The 17,209-nt window shown below is 36.9% G+C and overlaps 1 protein-coding gene across 8 annotated transcripts; it reads left to right on the top strand.

Moving 5' to 3' along the window:
• Positions 1 to 870: 870 nt before the first annotated feature.
• LOC113509817 (regucalcin-like) lies at positions 871 to 15,274 on the top strand. Of its 8 annotated transcripts, none has more exons than XM_052898840.1 (7): positions 6,552 to 6,682; positions 10,230 to 10,386; positions 11,177 to 11,380; positions 12,693 to 12,772; positions 13,281 to 13,416; positions 14,515 to 14,630; positions 15,031 to 15,274. In XM_052898840.1, exons 2-7 carry the CDS (start codon positions 10,230 to 10,232, stop codon positions 15,253 to 15,255), a joined length of 918 nt encoding a protein of 305 aa, XP_052754800.1. In that variant the 5' UTR covers positions 6,552 to 6,682; the 3' UTR covers positions 15,256 to 15,274. The 8 variants fall into 8 exon arrangements, 6 of the variants coding, with proteins under 6 accessions (XP_052754800.1, XP_052754796.1, XP_052754795.1 ...); XM_052898836.1 differs by lacking the exon at positions 6,552 to 6,682 and adding an exon at positions 7,991 to 8,104 and having other exon boundaries at positions 14,518 to 14,630; XM_052898835.1 differs by lacking the exon at positions 6,552 to 6,682 and adding an exon at positions 7,991 to 8,104.
• The last annotated feature ends 1,935 nt before the right edge of the window (positions 15,275 to 17,209 follow it).

Below are 17,209 nucleotides of genomic sequence, written 5' to 3'. Positions count from 1 at the left end.
TTACACGGATAACATCATTTTATACCGTAGTCTACCGTAGTATAATAGATCGGATCTATTTAATATGTTTTCAGTAAATGATAGTATATATGTAGTAGTATATAATGAGGTATCATGGGCGACACAATATATTTTGTTATGTCTATGGTACTGCTCATGGCTATAAATGACGGTTACCATTTTCCATCAAGTGGACCATCAGCTTGTTTGCCATTCTAAGTTGTATAAAAAATAATATACCTAATACCCATCACTAATTTAGTGTATAATCACAGATAACATAATACTATACTATTTTTTTAAATGGATGCTAATGAAATGATAGTTCCGCCTACCCTAACGATATATGTTGGCGGGGCACCAGTGAGGGATAATAGATGAGAATGAAAAGGCAGGTCAGTTAGCCCATCGTAATGAATACACCTGGAATTCAGCACAATGGTTTTTAGGGAAGTATCACGTGAAAGTCTACCTGACTACCAATACTATTCGTTTAGTCTATACATTCATTATACATCACAAATACCTAATTTATGATTGTTTCGAGAGAGGGGGCGGGGGGGAGAGAAGGATTGTTAGTAATGCGGACTATCGGTCCCATTGCTAGCAATATGCCCCATAAGGTCGAACGCCACGTGGTCCTCCTTGGAACCCATCGTACTGAACTCCTGGATGGACTAACTGACCTGCCTTTTAATCCTCACTTATCATCCCTCACTGGCGCCCCGCCAGTATATACCGTTAGCGCAGGTGGGGTAACCATTTTATTATCATTCATTAAATAATCTGTGAATGCTGTTAGTCAGAAACCAACTATTACGTGTAATCTGTGACACTGTCAATGAATGTCAATTTGACAAATCAATGTCAAACTCTATTGTCATTAACCTTTTATTTTCTTTTCATCATATGTTTTTTTTTTAATTATTCGTAAATATTATTTGATTTAATTATTTCTCACTACAAATACTTAAAATGTCTTTGATAACTCGTACAGATGTTACTGCGGTTAAATTGCATAAAAACTCGATCTTCGCCGGTAAGGACTTAACCTTACATTGCAATTTTTATTAGCACATTTTCTATTTAATTGTGAATGAATTATACACATTTTAAAATTTCAGGTATCGGCTGTTCTATGCATGTATTTGACAATATTAACAAAAGGTTGTTACAAAAAATTATTTGTTTAAATGGACAAAAAATCTATGGTATTGTGCCTTGTGAATTTTCAAATAAAATAATAGTATTTGGCGGAAAACAGTTTACTGTGTTGTCTGAGGGTGAGGAGTTGACGCGATTGTTTAACCCTGTGGTGTCTAATGATTGGCTACATTCTGCTCTATGGGTTAAAGATCAATCTATAGCATTGCTAACTGCTCATAATGTTGTCCAGGTACTTATTTCTCTCTTCTCTGTAGTGATACGTAAGAAAATTGGTTAGACACTGGTTTATTCATTGAAAGAATAAATGGAACAAATTATTACCGGCCAGTAGTTACAATATTGTTAGTGGCCAGTATGTGAATATAATATACTACAATCTCCATCTATTTACACAGAGTATTAATATCAAAAACGTATTTAAAAAAAACAAAAAGCACAACAAGACTCCTTGGTTTTGGTGTATGCCACTATCTAATTATATTATATCCTCTTCAATAATAGCTTGATAAATAGTAAATTTATATGACTGGGATATATATATATATATATATATATATATATATATATATATATATATATATATATATATATATATATATATATATATATATATATATATACCATCTTCATGTTACATATATAAATACAGTTTATGTCTAATATCTAGATTATTGATTGTACCTGAAAACTATAATAATAGTTAAGAAACTACAGTTAGATACATAGATAGATACTCTTTATTGTTTCCTCTAAAAGATTACAATAGTAAACTTATTATAAATATAAATAATTACAAAAAATAATCGCAATGGGAAAACAATGGGCGACCTTAATGTTAAGAGCGATCTCTTCCAGGCAACCTTTGCATAGAGAGGAGTAATTATAAACAGTTATGTTGTTTACGAATAAATTTATTATAATTTTATTGATTATACTATTAAGACACCAAGAGGGAAAATACAAATTTACTTTCCTAGGCCTAGGATAATAGCTTTGCCTTTTGTTTTTTTTTTTATGGGTGAAAATAGAATGGTGCTCTGCCAGTATATATTATATTATTAGCAAAGGCTGAACACCAGCAAGGGATGAGAGGTGTGTTGATGAAAGCAGAACAGTCGACCCGTTGTGATGCCTTCAAAAATCTATCATGATGGTTTTCAGAAGCAACTATATGAAGGTTAACCTGGCCTTGTATGTAACCTACATTGCTAGCAATAGGGTTTCTAGGCTCCATTACTAACAATTCCTTTCCCCACCCCCTTTTAAACGTGATCTTGCTTGACTGTGAGAATATTAGAAAGTCATAAGGTTCTATTTCAACCTTATTTGGGTCAAATATGATTGCTGTTTAACCAACTTCTTTAAAATTTTTAGATTTGGAACACTGCAATGCAAAGTCTAAGTAAACAGTATGTGAGCAGAGACAACTCTATATTATACAGTGGTTTGCTGTTACCACTGCAGGATGGTGTGCTGGTACTTGCTGGCACTGTGTTCTCAGAAGTTATAGTGCATGCGTGTCAAGTTGAGACACCTCTACATCATTTATCAGGACACAAGGTAGGTTTAGTGTTTATTTATTCATTTTTTTATTCACCACTTTACAAAGAAATATCTGGTACAAAATGCGGACTTAATACTATATAGGAGTAGTGTTCTCTCCCAGTCAACCTCTGGCGAAACAAAAATGTAATTATGCGGTAAAAAATTTTCTTATTAAATTTGACATAAAAAGACTTTGTACAGAGGGAGACTTTGTACAAAAGTCGATTGCTTGGGCACCTCTGTCCCATTCGTGTTTCAACCGTGAAGCAGTTGTGTTTGCATGGCTGTGTTTCGGTTTGAAGGGTGGGATATGGCGTGAATTTACTGGGTACAGAGGAATAACACCTGAGTCCTCAGGAATTGCAATGCATGGGGGGTATCATGGGCGAAATAGTATACTCTGTTATGTCCATGATACTGCTCGTGTCTATAGGCGACGGTTATCACTTTCCATTAGGTGGACTGTCAGTTTGTTTGACATTCTAAGTTGTATAAAAAAAAATTGAATATAACTATTAACATTTGAGAGTTTAATTCAAACAATATTTATTAAAAATATCAACTCATATCCATTTTCTATATTAGATTTTCAGATTATTTAAAATAAATATATTTTATTTCTTAATACATTTTATATTCTTATATATAATATGTCATTAACAATTCTTTCAGGGTGTTATATTTTCAATATCATGTGACCAACATAGAGGCCTAATAGTTACAACATCTGATGACAGGTCTGTCCGTCTGTGGAGTGTAAATAGTGAAGATTCAAACTCATCAAACGGATACTACACCATAGAATTATGGCAGAAGGCGAGCATAACATGCATTCATGAATTATACGGACATTCTGCCAGAGTTATGAGAAATTGTATTACAAAAGACTGGGTGGTGTCTGTTGGTGAAGACTCGGCAATATGCTTCTGGGATTTTCAAGGGACTTTATTAAGGAAGTCGGTAACACACCAGAATGCTGGTATATGGTCTGTAGATGCTAATAATGATTATTTAGTCACTGGTGGTGGTGATTGTGGTTTAGTCATTCATCCACTAGCCATAGCTACTGAATATGGTCAAAATGAAGCTCTTAATTTAGAAGTAAGGTCACCTAAGAACATTCTTTTTACTGCTAGAAGAAATATTGTTATTTTAAGTGAATATAATGAAGTAATCCATTACGATTTAAAAAGAAAAGTAAAGACTGTTGGAAGATTGGAACATGAATCTACTTATAAATTAATAGATATCTCCTCTTGCAAACAAATGGTAGCAGTTGCCGATATGTGTGGAAATTTAGATGTTTTTATAGAAAATTGCAAAGGTGATGCACTGCTGTGTAATGTCATAAAAACGAAACTGCAAATTGGGAAAATACTGTCAATGCAATGGGCAGGCAACAGGCATCTGATTATGTGTTCTGAGAATGGCCAAATAAGTGTTTTGGCTTCGAGAGAAAAAAATACTGAATTGTGTGAACAATTTATATTGCCTGCTTGCAAAGAAAGATGGTTAACGGCAGCTGATGTTGATACTAAACATGGGATTTTGGTTGTAGGCGACAGATGTGGAAATGTACATGTGTACGACAAGAACAATAAAGCTCCAATTAAGACTTTTAGTAAAGTCCATGGTAGATATGGGCCTACATCTATTACTATTAAAAGCAATGAGTTTATGACCACAGGAAGAGATGGTACGATAAAATATTTCAGTCTAAACAATGCACATAAAAGTTTAGCTAAATATATGAGTTCAAAAGATTTAGAATTTCAATGGGTTGAAAAATTTATAGACAATAATGAGAATGTGGTTTGTGGTTTTCAAGAAAGAACATTTGTTGTGTACGATATTAAAAGTAAAATAAAACAACTAAACGTAGCATGTGGGGGAGGGCACAGGTCCTGGGATGTGGTGCGTTACATAGACAAAGTGGACAATGACTATGATGAATTTATAATGCTTGTGTACCTTAAGAAAGGAGATATACATATTAATAAATTTCAAATGAGTAAAGTTGTTTCTAGAAATGTTATAATTGGATCGCATTCTAAAGAAATTGATTGTTTATGTGTGCATAAGACGAATTTAGATAATTCTATTACATTCTATATATCTGGTGGCGAAGATACCACATTGAGGATATCGTCAATTGACAGAGAGAACAAATTTGGCGAGGAACTTATTTTTAAACAGTTATCGAGTGTGAGAACTTTGAAAATTCATTGTTTGGAAGCTAATAAAATTCTTTTGGTATCCGCTGGAGGTAGAGCACAGATGTGTATAAAATTGATCGAATTTACCAAAGAAAACAATGAAATTGTGCTTAAAACGCAAGAGTGTGTTGATTACATGATAAAAGGAACAGAAAGGGAACGTAAAGGGAAACAAACGTGGCGTGATTGCTCGATAGATTTCGATCCAGAAACGAGAATAATGGACGTGGATATTGTAGGATTTAATGAAAATAATTTAATCATTGTTGCCGGCTGTTCCGATGCCAGCCTTAGAACTTTCAGTTTCGATTTGGAAACTGCTGCTTTTAAAACTGTTGCAGTACAGAAATGTTTTAAAACTTGTATTTTAAAAACGAAACATCTTAAGTTTGGCGATAAAAACTTGATCGCAACTTGTACGACTAGAGGGGAGGTGACATTTTGGAGTATTTCTAACGCCAACATAGAAACATTGGATTTGAAGCCAATTTTTACAACAATAACTAACAAGTCGGGCATAAATAGTTTCGATTCAGTAATTGTAACGGATAACCAAATATTAATAGCGACTGGAGGGGATGATAATGCAATACATTTGAAGTTATTAGAATTTAACAAAGTAGACTTTGAAATAATTGATAGTTGGTCGTGGGATAAGTTTCATTGTTCGCAAATCACTGGACTGCGGTTCATCGATGATTTCTTATTGTCAACGTCTATAGATCAAAGAATAACGTTGTGTAGATGGTGTGTAGGCATTAAAGGTATCACATGTGTGTTTGTAGCTCAAACACTAAGTGACATCTCTGATATACAGGGCATGGATATTCTTGATAACTCAAGGTAGGTCTCCATTGTTTTACATATTATACCTTCACTAGCTGTATTCTGCGGTTCCGTCCGCGTATATTAATACATAGATTATCCTATACACTAAGTTAGGATATCACTAGGGCTGCCATCCGTCTGGAATTCCCCGGATTTGTCCTAATTTGAAGGGTGTTCGGGGGTCAGCCCCCGAGGAGCCCCCGGCAGAGGTTTTGTTTTGTTGTCAGGGGAAAACCATTTTTTTTATAGGTAGACGATCAATTGAAATAAATCTTAGTTACAAATTCATCCACAATAAGTCTGTTTTTATATAACAATGTTTGTATTTTTGTTAAAAAAAAAATTTTTTCAGTAGTGTTTTTTTTTATACGACTGAGAATGGCAAACAAACTGACGGCCCACCTGATGTAAAGTGGTAACCGTCGCCTATAGACATGAGCAGTACCATGGACGTAACAGAGTATACTGTTTCGCCCATGCGTTGCCATTCCTGAGGACTCAGGTGTTATTCCTCTGTACCCTGTAAATTCACGCCATATCCCACCCTTCAAACCGAAACACAGCCATGCAAACACAACTGTGGTAACATATACGACACAACAAGGTATAATGAAATACATACGTATATATATATATATATATATATATATATATATATATATATATATATATATATATATATATATATATATATATATATATATATATATATGTTATGTAAATAATTGTGTATTCTAACTATCAAATGCATCAGTTGTAATTTACCTGCCAAATTAACAGTTTTTGTATTTTTTTAGCGCCGAAATTACTGTTTGCGTGTTCGGCAAAGGCATGGAAGTGATCAGGATCCCCAAACGTGACCAATAGTAGCAGTCGACGCTGCGGGATGTTTTGTGGCACGTGTATGAAGAGCTTGACAACATTTTGTGAGTGGATTTATTTATTACTTTTTTTTTTACAACACAGGGGGCAAACGAGCATGCGGCTCACCTGATGGTAAGTGACTACCGCCGCCCATGATCGCCCACAACACTAAAGGCATTGCAGGTGTGCTGCCGGCTTTTTAAAAAGGAATATGCTCTTTTCTTGAAGGTTATGTTGTCGTATCGGTTCGGAAATACTGCTGCCGGAAGTTGATTCCAAAGAGTGCCTTGAAAAACGCACGGTGGAGGATCGCCACTCGTCCAGATGGTTGGGATGAAATTTTAATTTATGGCGGGTAGTACAATGGTGAAAATCAGCAGCAGGTATCAATCCGAACAATTCCTCAGAACACTCCCCATGATAAATTCGATAGAAGATGCACAGAGATGCAACATCTCTGCACAGTTTCCATGGGTCGAGTCGGAATCAGTGCATAAAGTATGCTATGTGCTAAATTAGTTTTTTTATGGATGATTATGGAATGGTTAATGGGTGAAAATGAAACGGCAACCCCGCCTGGTGCCCCGCCAGTGTATACCGATAGCGCTATCGGTATACACTGGCGGGGCACCAATGAAAGGTGATACGTGAGGGTGAAAGCAGGTCAGTTAGCCCATCATGACGAATTTCGTGAGAATTAACCATAATGGTTTGCTGGGGGAACCGCGTGAAGGCCGACCTAATAGGGTACATTGCCAGCAATGGAACTGTTAGTAATCCCATTACTAATAATCCCTTTCTCCCCTAATGGAATGGTTATCCCGTCTGCGCTATCGGTACACACTGGCGGGGCACCAGTGAGGTATGATACATAATGATGAAGCAGATCAGTGGACCCAAAGAAAGCCCATCGTGATGAATACAGCTGGAATTCACACGGTGGTTTCCAGGGGGAACAGCGTGGAGGTCGACCTAATAGGGGTATATTGCTAGCACTAGTTGCCACACTTAGCAAACGTATTGGCAACCGCAGTTTGGCTTTTGGTGATGTTTTAAGAGGGACGCTGCTGCCCATCTCTCCACCATAAGCCCCCTTAGTCGCCTCTTACAACAGTCACGCGAAAGGTAGAGATGGCCAGGACCTACACGGCTATGATTGAAAACGGGCATATGATTTGTCTTAACCCTTCTTTGCATGATTTTTTTATTGATGAAATAAATCAAGGTGATATAATTCATGTTCAAAATTAAAGGAAAAATGGTTAAAGAAATAAATTTAACAGCTATGTTTTTTGTTCTGCAATGGACATTAAAAAGGTGTCCAGACACGATCAACTTAAAGTGAACTTGTTCTTTTATATAATTTTTGAACATTCAATGTTATGATGGAAATTTCCACCATTACGCGAAGAAGGGTTAATACGTCAACTAGGAGTGTTTTTTTTTTTAGTTTTCCTTCTTTTGAAAACGTGACGGGAAAAAAGGTATTTATTTGTATAACGTATTGAAATGTTTACACTTAACTGTTTAAAATCTCTTTTAAAATTAATGTTTAAGCATTGTGTACACAATTTATCTGGCACATTAGTATAATCGTCTCTCAAATGACTTTAGATTAGATGTGTAAATTGTAATTCAGTTGTAAACAGAGTTGAATGTTCAGAGCGTACACTGCATTCGCTCAAAACGTTTTCAGAATTCATTTCTAACAGTGAGTATTTTGAATTTTATTTACAAACACATATATATGGTGGGGAAAGGGATTATTTGTCATGGGGTCTAACTGACCTATTGCTGGGGGAAAGGGATTGTTAGTAACGGAGACTGAGAATCCCATTGCTAGCAATATACCCAACCAGGTCGACCGCCTCGCGGTTCTCCCTGGAAACTATCATGGTTAATTCCTGATGAATTAGTCATGATGGGCTAACTGGCCTATTTTCATCGTTACCTATCATCCCTCACTGGTGCCCCGCCAGTGAATACCGATAGCGCAGGCGGAGTTACCATTCCATTATCATCCATTAAAAAAACACACACACATATGTGGTTTACAAATATGAATTTATTTCAAAAGAAAATGTGTACTTGGCTGAATGTAAATAGTTTTTATGATGTAAAAGAGTTTTTAAACAAAAAACAAAATGTTAATTTTTTAATGCTAAATGAATTTTTTTTTTTATACAACTTAGAATGGCAAACAAGCTGACGGCCCACCTGATGGAAAGCGGTAACCGTCGCCTATAGACATGAGCAGTACCATGGACATAACAGAGTATACTGTTTCGCCCATGATACACCCCCCCCCCCATGCGTTGCCATTCCTGAGGACTCAGGTGTTATTCCTCTGTACCCTGTAAATTCACGCCATATCCCACCCTTCAAACCGAAACACAGCCATGCAAACACAACTGCTTCACGGTAGAAACACGAATGGGACAGAGGTACCCAAGCAATCGACTTTTGTACAAAGTCTCCATCTGGTAAAAATATGAATTTTGCTATCACGTTGTAAGCTAAGCACGAATGATCTTTCACTAACGTAACATCTTTGATTTTACCGTGTTTAAGCAAATAAAGAATTATTATTATTAATATATTTTTTTCTTAAATATCTCCCGTGTCACTAAATCATTTAGTTAACATTTTTTTTTTATTCTATTTATTTATTAAATACAAGAAATTTACAACAGCGAGTACATTGTACACCGCACTAGGCGAACCTGTATCGCGACAGTCCATAAGAGATTGTCAAGACACGGTGATTTACAAATATAAATTAAATTAATGAGCCAGTTTTACTTTTAATTTTACAATTTTTTTTTTTAAATACTAATAACATATACAAATAGGTACATAATTATGTTATTTTTGTTATTTGTTTTCCTTATTATGTTACTGTTTACATCTTGTATTTTCCTCACTCTCGATTAGGTCGGCTTAAACCGCGTCATAACTGTCTTTATTCCACCTCTCCAAATGCGCTATCTGCGGTCACCGTCTGATCTTATTGTACCTTCATTTTTTTTTATGATATTTATTTTATTATTCAACTACCCTGTGAGTACACTACATTGACAGTTAAATATATACGGGGTGAATAGACACTCCGCGTCACAAAGAGTTCCTTAAAAATCTCATTCGATTATCTACCGTTATAATTGTTAATGCTAATAAAAATAGACAACAATCTGTAATAACAGTATTTTTTTTATAAACGAGCATGCAGCTCTCCTGATGGTAAGTGACTACCCACAACACCAGATACATTGCAGGTTGTGCTGTCGGCCTTTTAAAAGGGAATACGCTCTTGAAGGTTTTTTTTTTATGGGTAAAAATGGTATGGTAACCCCGCCTGCGCTAACGGGATACGCTGGCGGAGCACCAGTGAAGGGTGATCGATGAGAATGAAAACAGGCCAGTTAGCCCATCATGATGAATTCATCAGGAATTAACCATCATAGTTTCCAGGGAGAACCGCGAGGACGTCGACTAGGTTTGGGTATATTGCTAGCAATGGGATTCTCAGTCTCCGTTACTAACAATCCCTTTCCCCCCTTTTCTTGAAGGTTATAATAATATTATAATCAGTAATATGTTGGACTTCAGATGGGACCGACGCTGAGGCAGGTGGTCGAGCCAGTGACGTTGGGCGAGGGTCCCCACTGGGACGCCGAGGAACAAGCGCTGTACTTCATAAGCACCAATGATTACACCATAAATAAATATGTGCCAGCCAGCGGGAAACACACCACGTCCAAACTTGGTTAGTTGTACATTATAAGCGACTTTAATATTATTTTATTTATATTAGAATAGAATAAAATAAAAACATTTATTGCCAGTAAACTTACAATATAAAATATAAATGACATATACAAAAAGTGTCCTATACTCGGCAAAAGGAACCGGCTCAGCGGATGCTGTGAGTGTCCCAGCGCAATGTGAACAGCTGCACAGCGCTGGTTTTCAGCCAGTTAAATTAAATTAAATTTCATAATTATAATAGTTAATATATATGTCTATCTAATATATAAAATTCTCGTGTCGCGGTGTTCGCTACCAAACTCCTCCGAAACGGCTTTACCGATTATCATAAAATTTTGTATGCATATTCGATAGGTCTGAGAATCGGCCAACAGCTATTTTTTATACCCCTCAATGATAAGGGTGACCGATGACCGACCTAAAAATTTTTTTTTATTTTTTTTGACAATTTTTTTATTTTTATTTAAACATGATTAAGCATTGAAAAATACACACAACTTTAAATTTTCATCGTTTTACGATCAACCCCTGTATTTTAATTGCGATTTTTATATTCCGCAATAAGTGGTAAAACAACGTTTACGGGGTCAGCTAGTATATATATATATATATATATATATATATATATATATATATATATATATATATATATATATATATATATATATATATATATATATATATATATATATATATATATATATATATATATATATATATATATATATATATATATATATATATATATATATTACTACGTATTAAAATGTATTTTTCGTAAATTCAAGATGGCCGGACAACATTTATAATTCCCATCGAAGGCAAGCGGTGTCACTTCGTGGTAGGGCTGGAGCGGAAGGTGGTGGAAGTGAGGTGGGCCGGCGAGGACGGCGGTGCCAGCTTGCTGAGGACAATAGTGGAAGTGGACCAGGAGTATCCAGACAACCGGTTCAATGATGCGAAGGCGGATCCTCGAGGGAGACTGTTCGCTGGTGAGCGTTCATTAGAGCCATAGATTTATATCAATTGCCTGGTTCCTATGCAAACGACTTTTGTACAATGTCTCCCTTGCTTGGGTACCTCTGTCCCATTCGTGTTTCAACCGTGAAGCAGTTGTGTTTGCATGGCTGTGTTTCGGTTTTAAGGGTGGAACATGGCGTAAATTTACAGGGTACAGAGAAATAACATCTGAGTCCTCAGGAATGGCAACGCATGGGGGGTATCATGGGCGAAACAGTATACTCTGTTATGTCCATGGTACTGCTCACGTCTATAGGCGACCGTTAGCACTTTCCATCAGGTGGGCCGTCAGCTTGTTTGCCATTCTAAGTCGTATACAAAAAAACCACTATTCAAATATCAGATTTATTTCACATTAGCCCCAGTTTTGTTTTATCGCTGATAAAATGTATGTATTACAGTAGATAAAGAGAGTTAATTATACCTGTATTGTTAGAATATATATATGATAATCTAATATTGTTTAAAGATAATGATAGATTATTTATATAGCAATCTCATTGCACAATATTGTGCAATAATATTTATTTATTTATTTATTTATTTACTTTTGCACACATTACAATATGTGTACAGGGCGGACTTAATGCCTGATGGCATTCTCTACCAGTCAATCGTTACGATAAACAGATGTTTATCGTAACGATTGACTGGTAGAGAGATGATGCTGAGAGATGTGCAAATGGCGGTGCACAGATTTGAAAAAAAAAATAGTAAATTAATTAAATATTTTAAGAGATAACAATTTATAATAAACATACAAACATATAGAATAATATATATACAAAAAATATACACATATAAATCACATACAATACATATATAAATAACTATAATATAGCTTCGTAAATCGAATAGCAATAGTACGAGAATAGAATAGAAGAGAATATATGTTGGCCGTGTGGTCCCGGTGTGGAATAGGCCGCCCCTTCCTTTCCCGTGGGTGTCTTAGGAGTCGACTAAGGGACGGCGATTGATGGGCAGCAGCGTCCCTCTTAAAACATCTCTAAAAGCCTAACTGCGGTTGCCAATCCGCTTACCAAGCGTGGCGACTACTAGCTAATCTTCCCTTATAGGGAAGGCTTATGTTTTATGTATTATTTTTATTTAAAAATGGAATGGAAAGTAAACGGACAAACATGAGCATACCAGTTCCCAAAAGCATCCGTTCACGAGTATGACGGGTGAGCCATCATCATTGCGCTCAACTATATTTTAGGGAACTCAACGACCCGGCCCGTCACGCCGCCACCAGTCAGATGTTATGATTAATGATAATTTCAGGTACAATGGGAGCCGAATATGAACCTGGGAAGTTCCACCTGAAGAGAGGCAGTTTATACCGGATAGATCCTGATGGAAAGGTGAGGAGGGTAGGGTGAGAGTAAAAATTCTCAATACGCTTGTATTGTTTTTTTATATATTTTTATGTCTATTGCCTCATAACTCCGTCAGTTGGAGGGAAAGGGATTGTTAGCAATGGAGTTTGACAGCCCCATTGCTAGCAATATGCCCTTGGTGACGCTGCAAGCTGACGGCGCACCTGATGGAAAGTGGTAACCGTCGCCTATAGACGCAGTGCCATGGACATAACAGAGTATACTGTTTCGCCCATGATACCCCCCATGCGTTGCCATTCCTGAGGACTCAAGTGTTATTCCTCTGTACCCTGTAAATTCACGCCGTATCCCACCCTTCAAACCGAAACACAGCCATGCAAACACAGCTGCTTTACGGTTGAAACACGAATGGGACCCAAGCAATCGACTTTTGTACAGTATCTCTTTGGTAAATGAAAAAAAAGTTTTGGAATAATTTAAAAAAAATGAAGTATAATGTCTTGGAATCTACTCCATTGTGTCATATTTCCAGGTCCACAAGTTGGAGGACAATATCGACATATCGAACGGCATGTGCTGGGACGTGGGCCGCGCCGCCTTCTACTTCGCGGACTCGTTCGAGTACGCTATCAGGAGGTACGACTACAACGTGCACACGGGCGACATCTGTGAGTGTTTTTAAAAGTCACTTAACTAGTTGCAAGTTCTTTCACCATCGTCATTCAATATATCAGCCGTTAATTGTTCACCGTTGAACGTAGGCCTTGCCAGCAGTTGCCACGCTTGGCAGGCGATTTGGCAATCGCATTTAAGCTTTACAGGGTACAGAGGAATAACACCTGAGTCCTCAGGAATGGCAACGCATGGGGGGTATCATGGGCGAAACAGTGTACTCTGTTATGTCCATAGTACTGATTATCCATATTACTGATGTCGATTGCTTGGGTACCTCTGTCCCATTCGTGTTTCAATCGTAAAGCAGTTGTGCTTGCGTGGCTGTGTTTCGGTTTGAAAGGTGGGATATAGCGTGAATTTACTGGGTACAGAGGAATAACACCTGAGTCCTCAGGAATGGCAACGCATGGGGGGTATCATGGGCGAAACAGTACATTCTGTTATGTCCATGGCACTGCTCATGTCTATAGGCGACGGTTACCACTTTCCATCAGGTGGGCCGTCAGCTTGTTTGCTATTCAAAGATGTATTATATAAAAAAAGTTGAAGAGGGAAGCTCTTGCCTAGACCGTTTAGTTCCTTTAGTCCCCTTTTACGACATCCACGGGAAAGGAAGGAATAAGTTCAGTAAAATGTCACTGTTGGAAAAATAAACACTTGAGTCACTTGCCCGTTCCTATCAGTTGAAATTGCATTCCGAATGGATGGCAAAGTGAAAGTTCAAAGATGCGTAAATTAAATTTACTTCCTGGAATAGAACTGTGAAATACCATACTATGCTATTTTGTGTATTACTATTTGCATGATACTAGAACAAACAGACAGACAGACAAAATTTATAAAAAGTAATTGTTTTCTATTGATCTTGTAACAATGTCAATTTTCAACCGATTAAAAAAAAAAGTACTCAATTCGATTGTATATTTTTTTTATGTTTGTTACCTCATAACTCCGTCAGTTATAAACCAATTTGGATGTTTTTTTTAAAAGGATATACTTACCTATTGGTGCCATAGAAATTTTATCAAAATCGGTCTAGTAGATTAGTTTTTAAGTCAAAATAATAATTATTAATATTCGTTGTTTGTTAGCAGCAAATCCAAAGATAATATTCAAATACAAGGATCACCGTCTAGAGGGCATCCCCGACGGCATGACCATAGACACGGACGGGAATCTCTGGGTTGCCAACTTCGATGGCCACCGCGTATGTACCGTTTCTATATAGTGGATAGTTTTTGCTCACGACCTCATGTGTTTTACAAGTAGGTGTCTCAATAGAATTTAAGACAATCAAGTTTTGTTTCAATTATCACAGAAACACTCTCTAAATGAAATTAGTACCTAATCGAAATATTCAATCAAATAAAATAGAAATAGAATAGAAGTAGAATAGAAATAGAATAGAATAGAAATTAAATAGTAATTGAATAGAAATTGAATACTGCTCATGTCTATAGGCGACGGTTACCACTTTCCATCAGGTGGGCCGTCAGCTTGTTTGCCATTCTAAGTTGTATAAAAAAAAAAAAACTAAAATAATATATTATTTCATTGATTATTCCTTAAAATCCTAAATCCGATATGAGCATTATTTTAAATTGCAGGTGCTCAAAATTGATCCTCGCACCGGATCTCTGCTGGAGAAGATCCGTATCCCGGCCCTGCAAGTTACGTCAGTGACCTTCGGCGGTCCCGCCCTCGAGGATTTGTATGTGACCAGCGCGTGCGTCAACCGCGGAGTGGAGCAGACGCCGCCCGCTGGCTCCACCTTCGTCCTCACCAACCTTGGTGTCAAGGGATACCCGAACCTCAGTGTTAAAATGAACTAAATACAATTTTGTTACCCTATTTTTACGTGCTTTTATTTATTTATGTATGTATGGACATGTAATGCGCAGGGATGAGAAGCATATTTCAAGAAAGGTATTAAGTAGGAAAGAATGGCTATAGGAACAGAAGAAGATCAAAAAGGACATGGATGGACTGTGTGAAAGATATAGCCAGGATTTTTTTTATACAACTTAGGTAGCTATCAGGTCGACCTCCACGCGGTACCTACTGCAAACAATCGTGGTTAATTCTAGTGGAAATCGTCACGACAGGCTATACGAGTAGATAACTGACCTGTTTTCATCGTCACCTAGTATCCCTCACTGGTGCCCCGCCAGTGTATACCGATAGCGCAGGCGGAGTTACCATTCCATTATCATCCACCTCTGTCCCATTCGTGTTTCAACTGTGAAGCAGCTGTGTTTGCATGGCTGTGATTCGGCTTGAAAGGTGGGATATGGCGTGAATTTACAGGGTACAGAGGAATAACACCTGTGTCCTCAAGAATGGCAACGCATGGGGGGTAAACATATACTCTATTGTGTCCATGGTACTGCTCATGTCTATAGGCGACGGTTACCACTTTCCATCAGGTGGGCCGTCAGCTTTTTTGCCATTCTAAGTTGTATAAAAAAAAAGACATTCCATGGCTATCTGACGAAACTCCAGCAAGTTGAAGGCAAATTCGTCTGTTCCATAAAAGTTGTGGATACTGGCTCATAGTATCATTGAGTAGTCTCAACGCCAGTGCGACGGAAGCTGGCTTGATGTTGTAAATCTTTTAGTTCAAAAAATGCAATCTATTTTCAACTACTTTTTAAAATATGACCATTATTTTGACAGTCTTCTTAGAGATAAATCAAAATGGCCGTACTGGCCAGATACATGCGGGCAGCGGCCGGCAAAAGTTGTATGAAAATCCATATCTGTCGTGTTTTGCGGCCAGATAAATTACTATGTAAACTCATATCTGTCCTGTAATTTAAAAATGGAATGACCTTTTCCTTCGAAACATGGCTACCAAGGAGGTAACTAATACAAGGTTTTATTTAAATTTCGAACTGGCTTGCAAATAGAAAGCTATTTATTGAAAAAAAAAAAAACAAAGGAACATTATGGCGCGTGAAAAATTATTATTGTTCGTTATTCGCCATTGACCTTAAAAACTGAAATAGTGTTTTTGATTTCCGCGCAATATTTGAGAAAAGTACTATAGAAGCCTTGGCCACAACTAGGATGGACTCACGTATGTGTGCCTCGGCTCCACCTTGGCCCACATTTGCACGTTCGTCCATTAATGCCTCAGTTGCTGGCCACTGCAGTAATGTACTATAGTTTACAACTGAAATTTAGCATACTAATGTAAGTTCGGTGATAATACAATATTATGTTACCGTCCAGCTGCTCTGGTGATGGACGGAAGGTGGCTATGGTGGAACTTGTGAATTGCACACAATAAATACATCACGTTCTTTTAATATAAAAAAAAAAAAATATTCAAGTAAACTTTATAATAAGCAGTCATTTTGAAGTCATTTTTTTTATCAATCACCCCGTTCGGATTGCAAAATCAGCTGAAACACCGTTTTGTCAAAACTTATGTTTGACATAATCTATAACGTGCATGCGAACAGACAAGCGGGCGTTCATACGTGCGTGCGTGTGTTGTATAATAATGAAAAATATCAGTATTTGTTACTACATAATCTATGGTTGCTGAAAGGATCGTGAAGTGTGAAGCAAATTGCGACGACCCACTAATCAGCAGCCACATTCACGTCATTCGTTTACAATTGAATTGCATTATATACCGTCACCTCTTCGTTTTCATATATATGTATATTCAAAATATTGTAAACTTATATAGTTTAGTTGCGATATTAAAAGTTATATCCAAAACAACAACAAATTCGTTATTACTGCAAATTCAGTAAAATATACTTGGAACCCAAT

The sequence above is a fragment of the Galleria mellonella genome, unplaced genomic scaffold (genome assembly GCF_026898425.1).
Source record: "Galleria mellonella isolate WM207_F2 unplaced genomic scaffold, CSIRO_AGI_GalMel_v1 utg54, whole genome shotgun sequence".
Lineage (NCBI taxonomy): Eukaryota > Metazoa > Arthropoda > Insecta > Lepidoptera > Pyralidae > Galleria > Galleria mellonella.
Note: the sequence above shows the minus strand (reverse complement) of the source record. Positions and strands in the feature narration are given on the sequence as shown.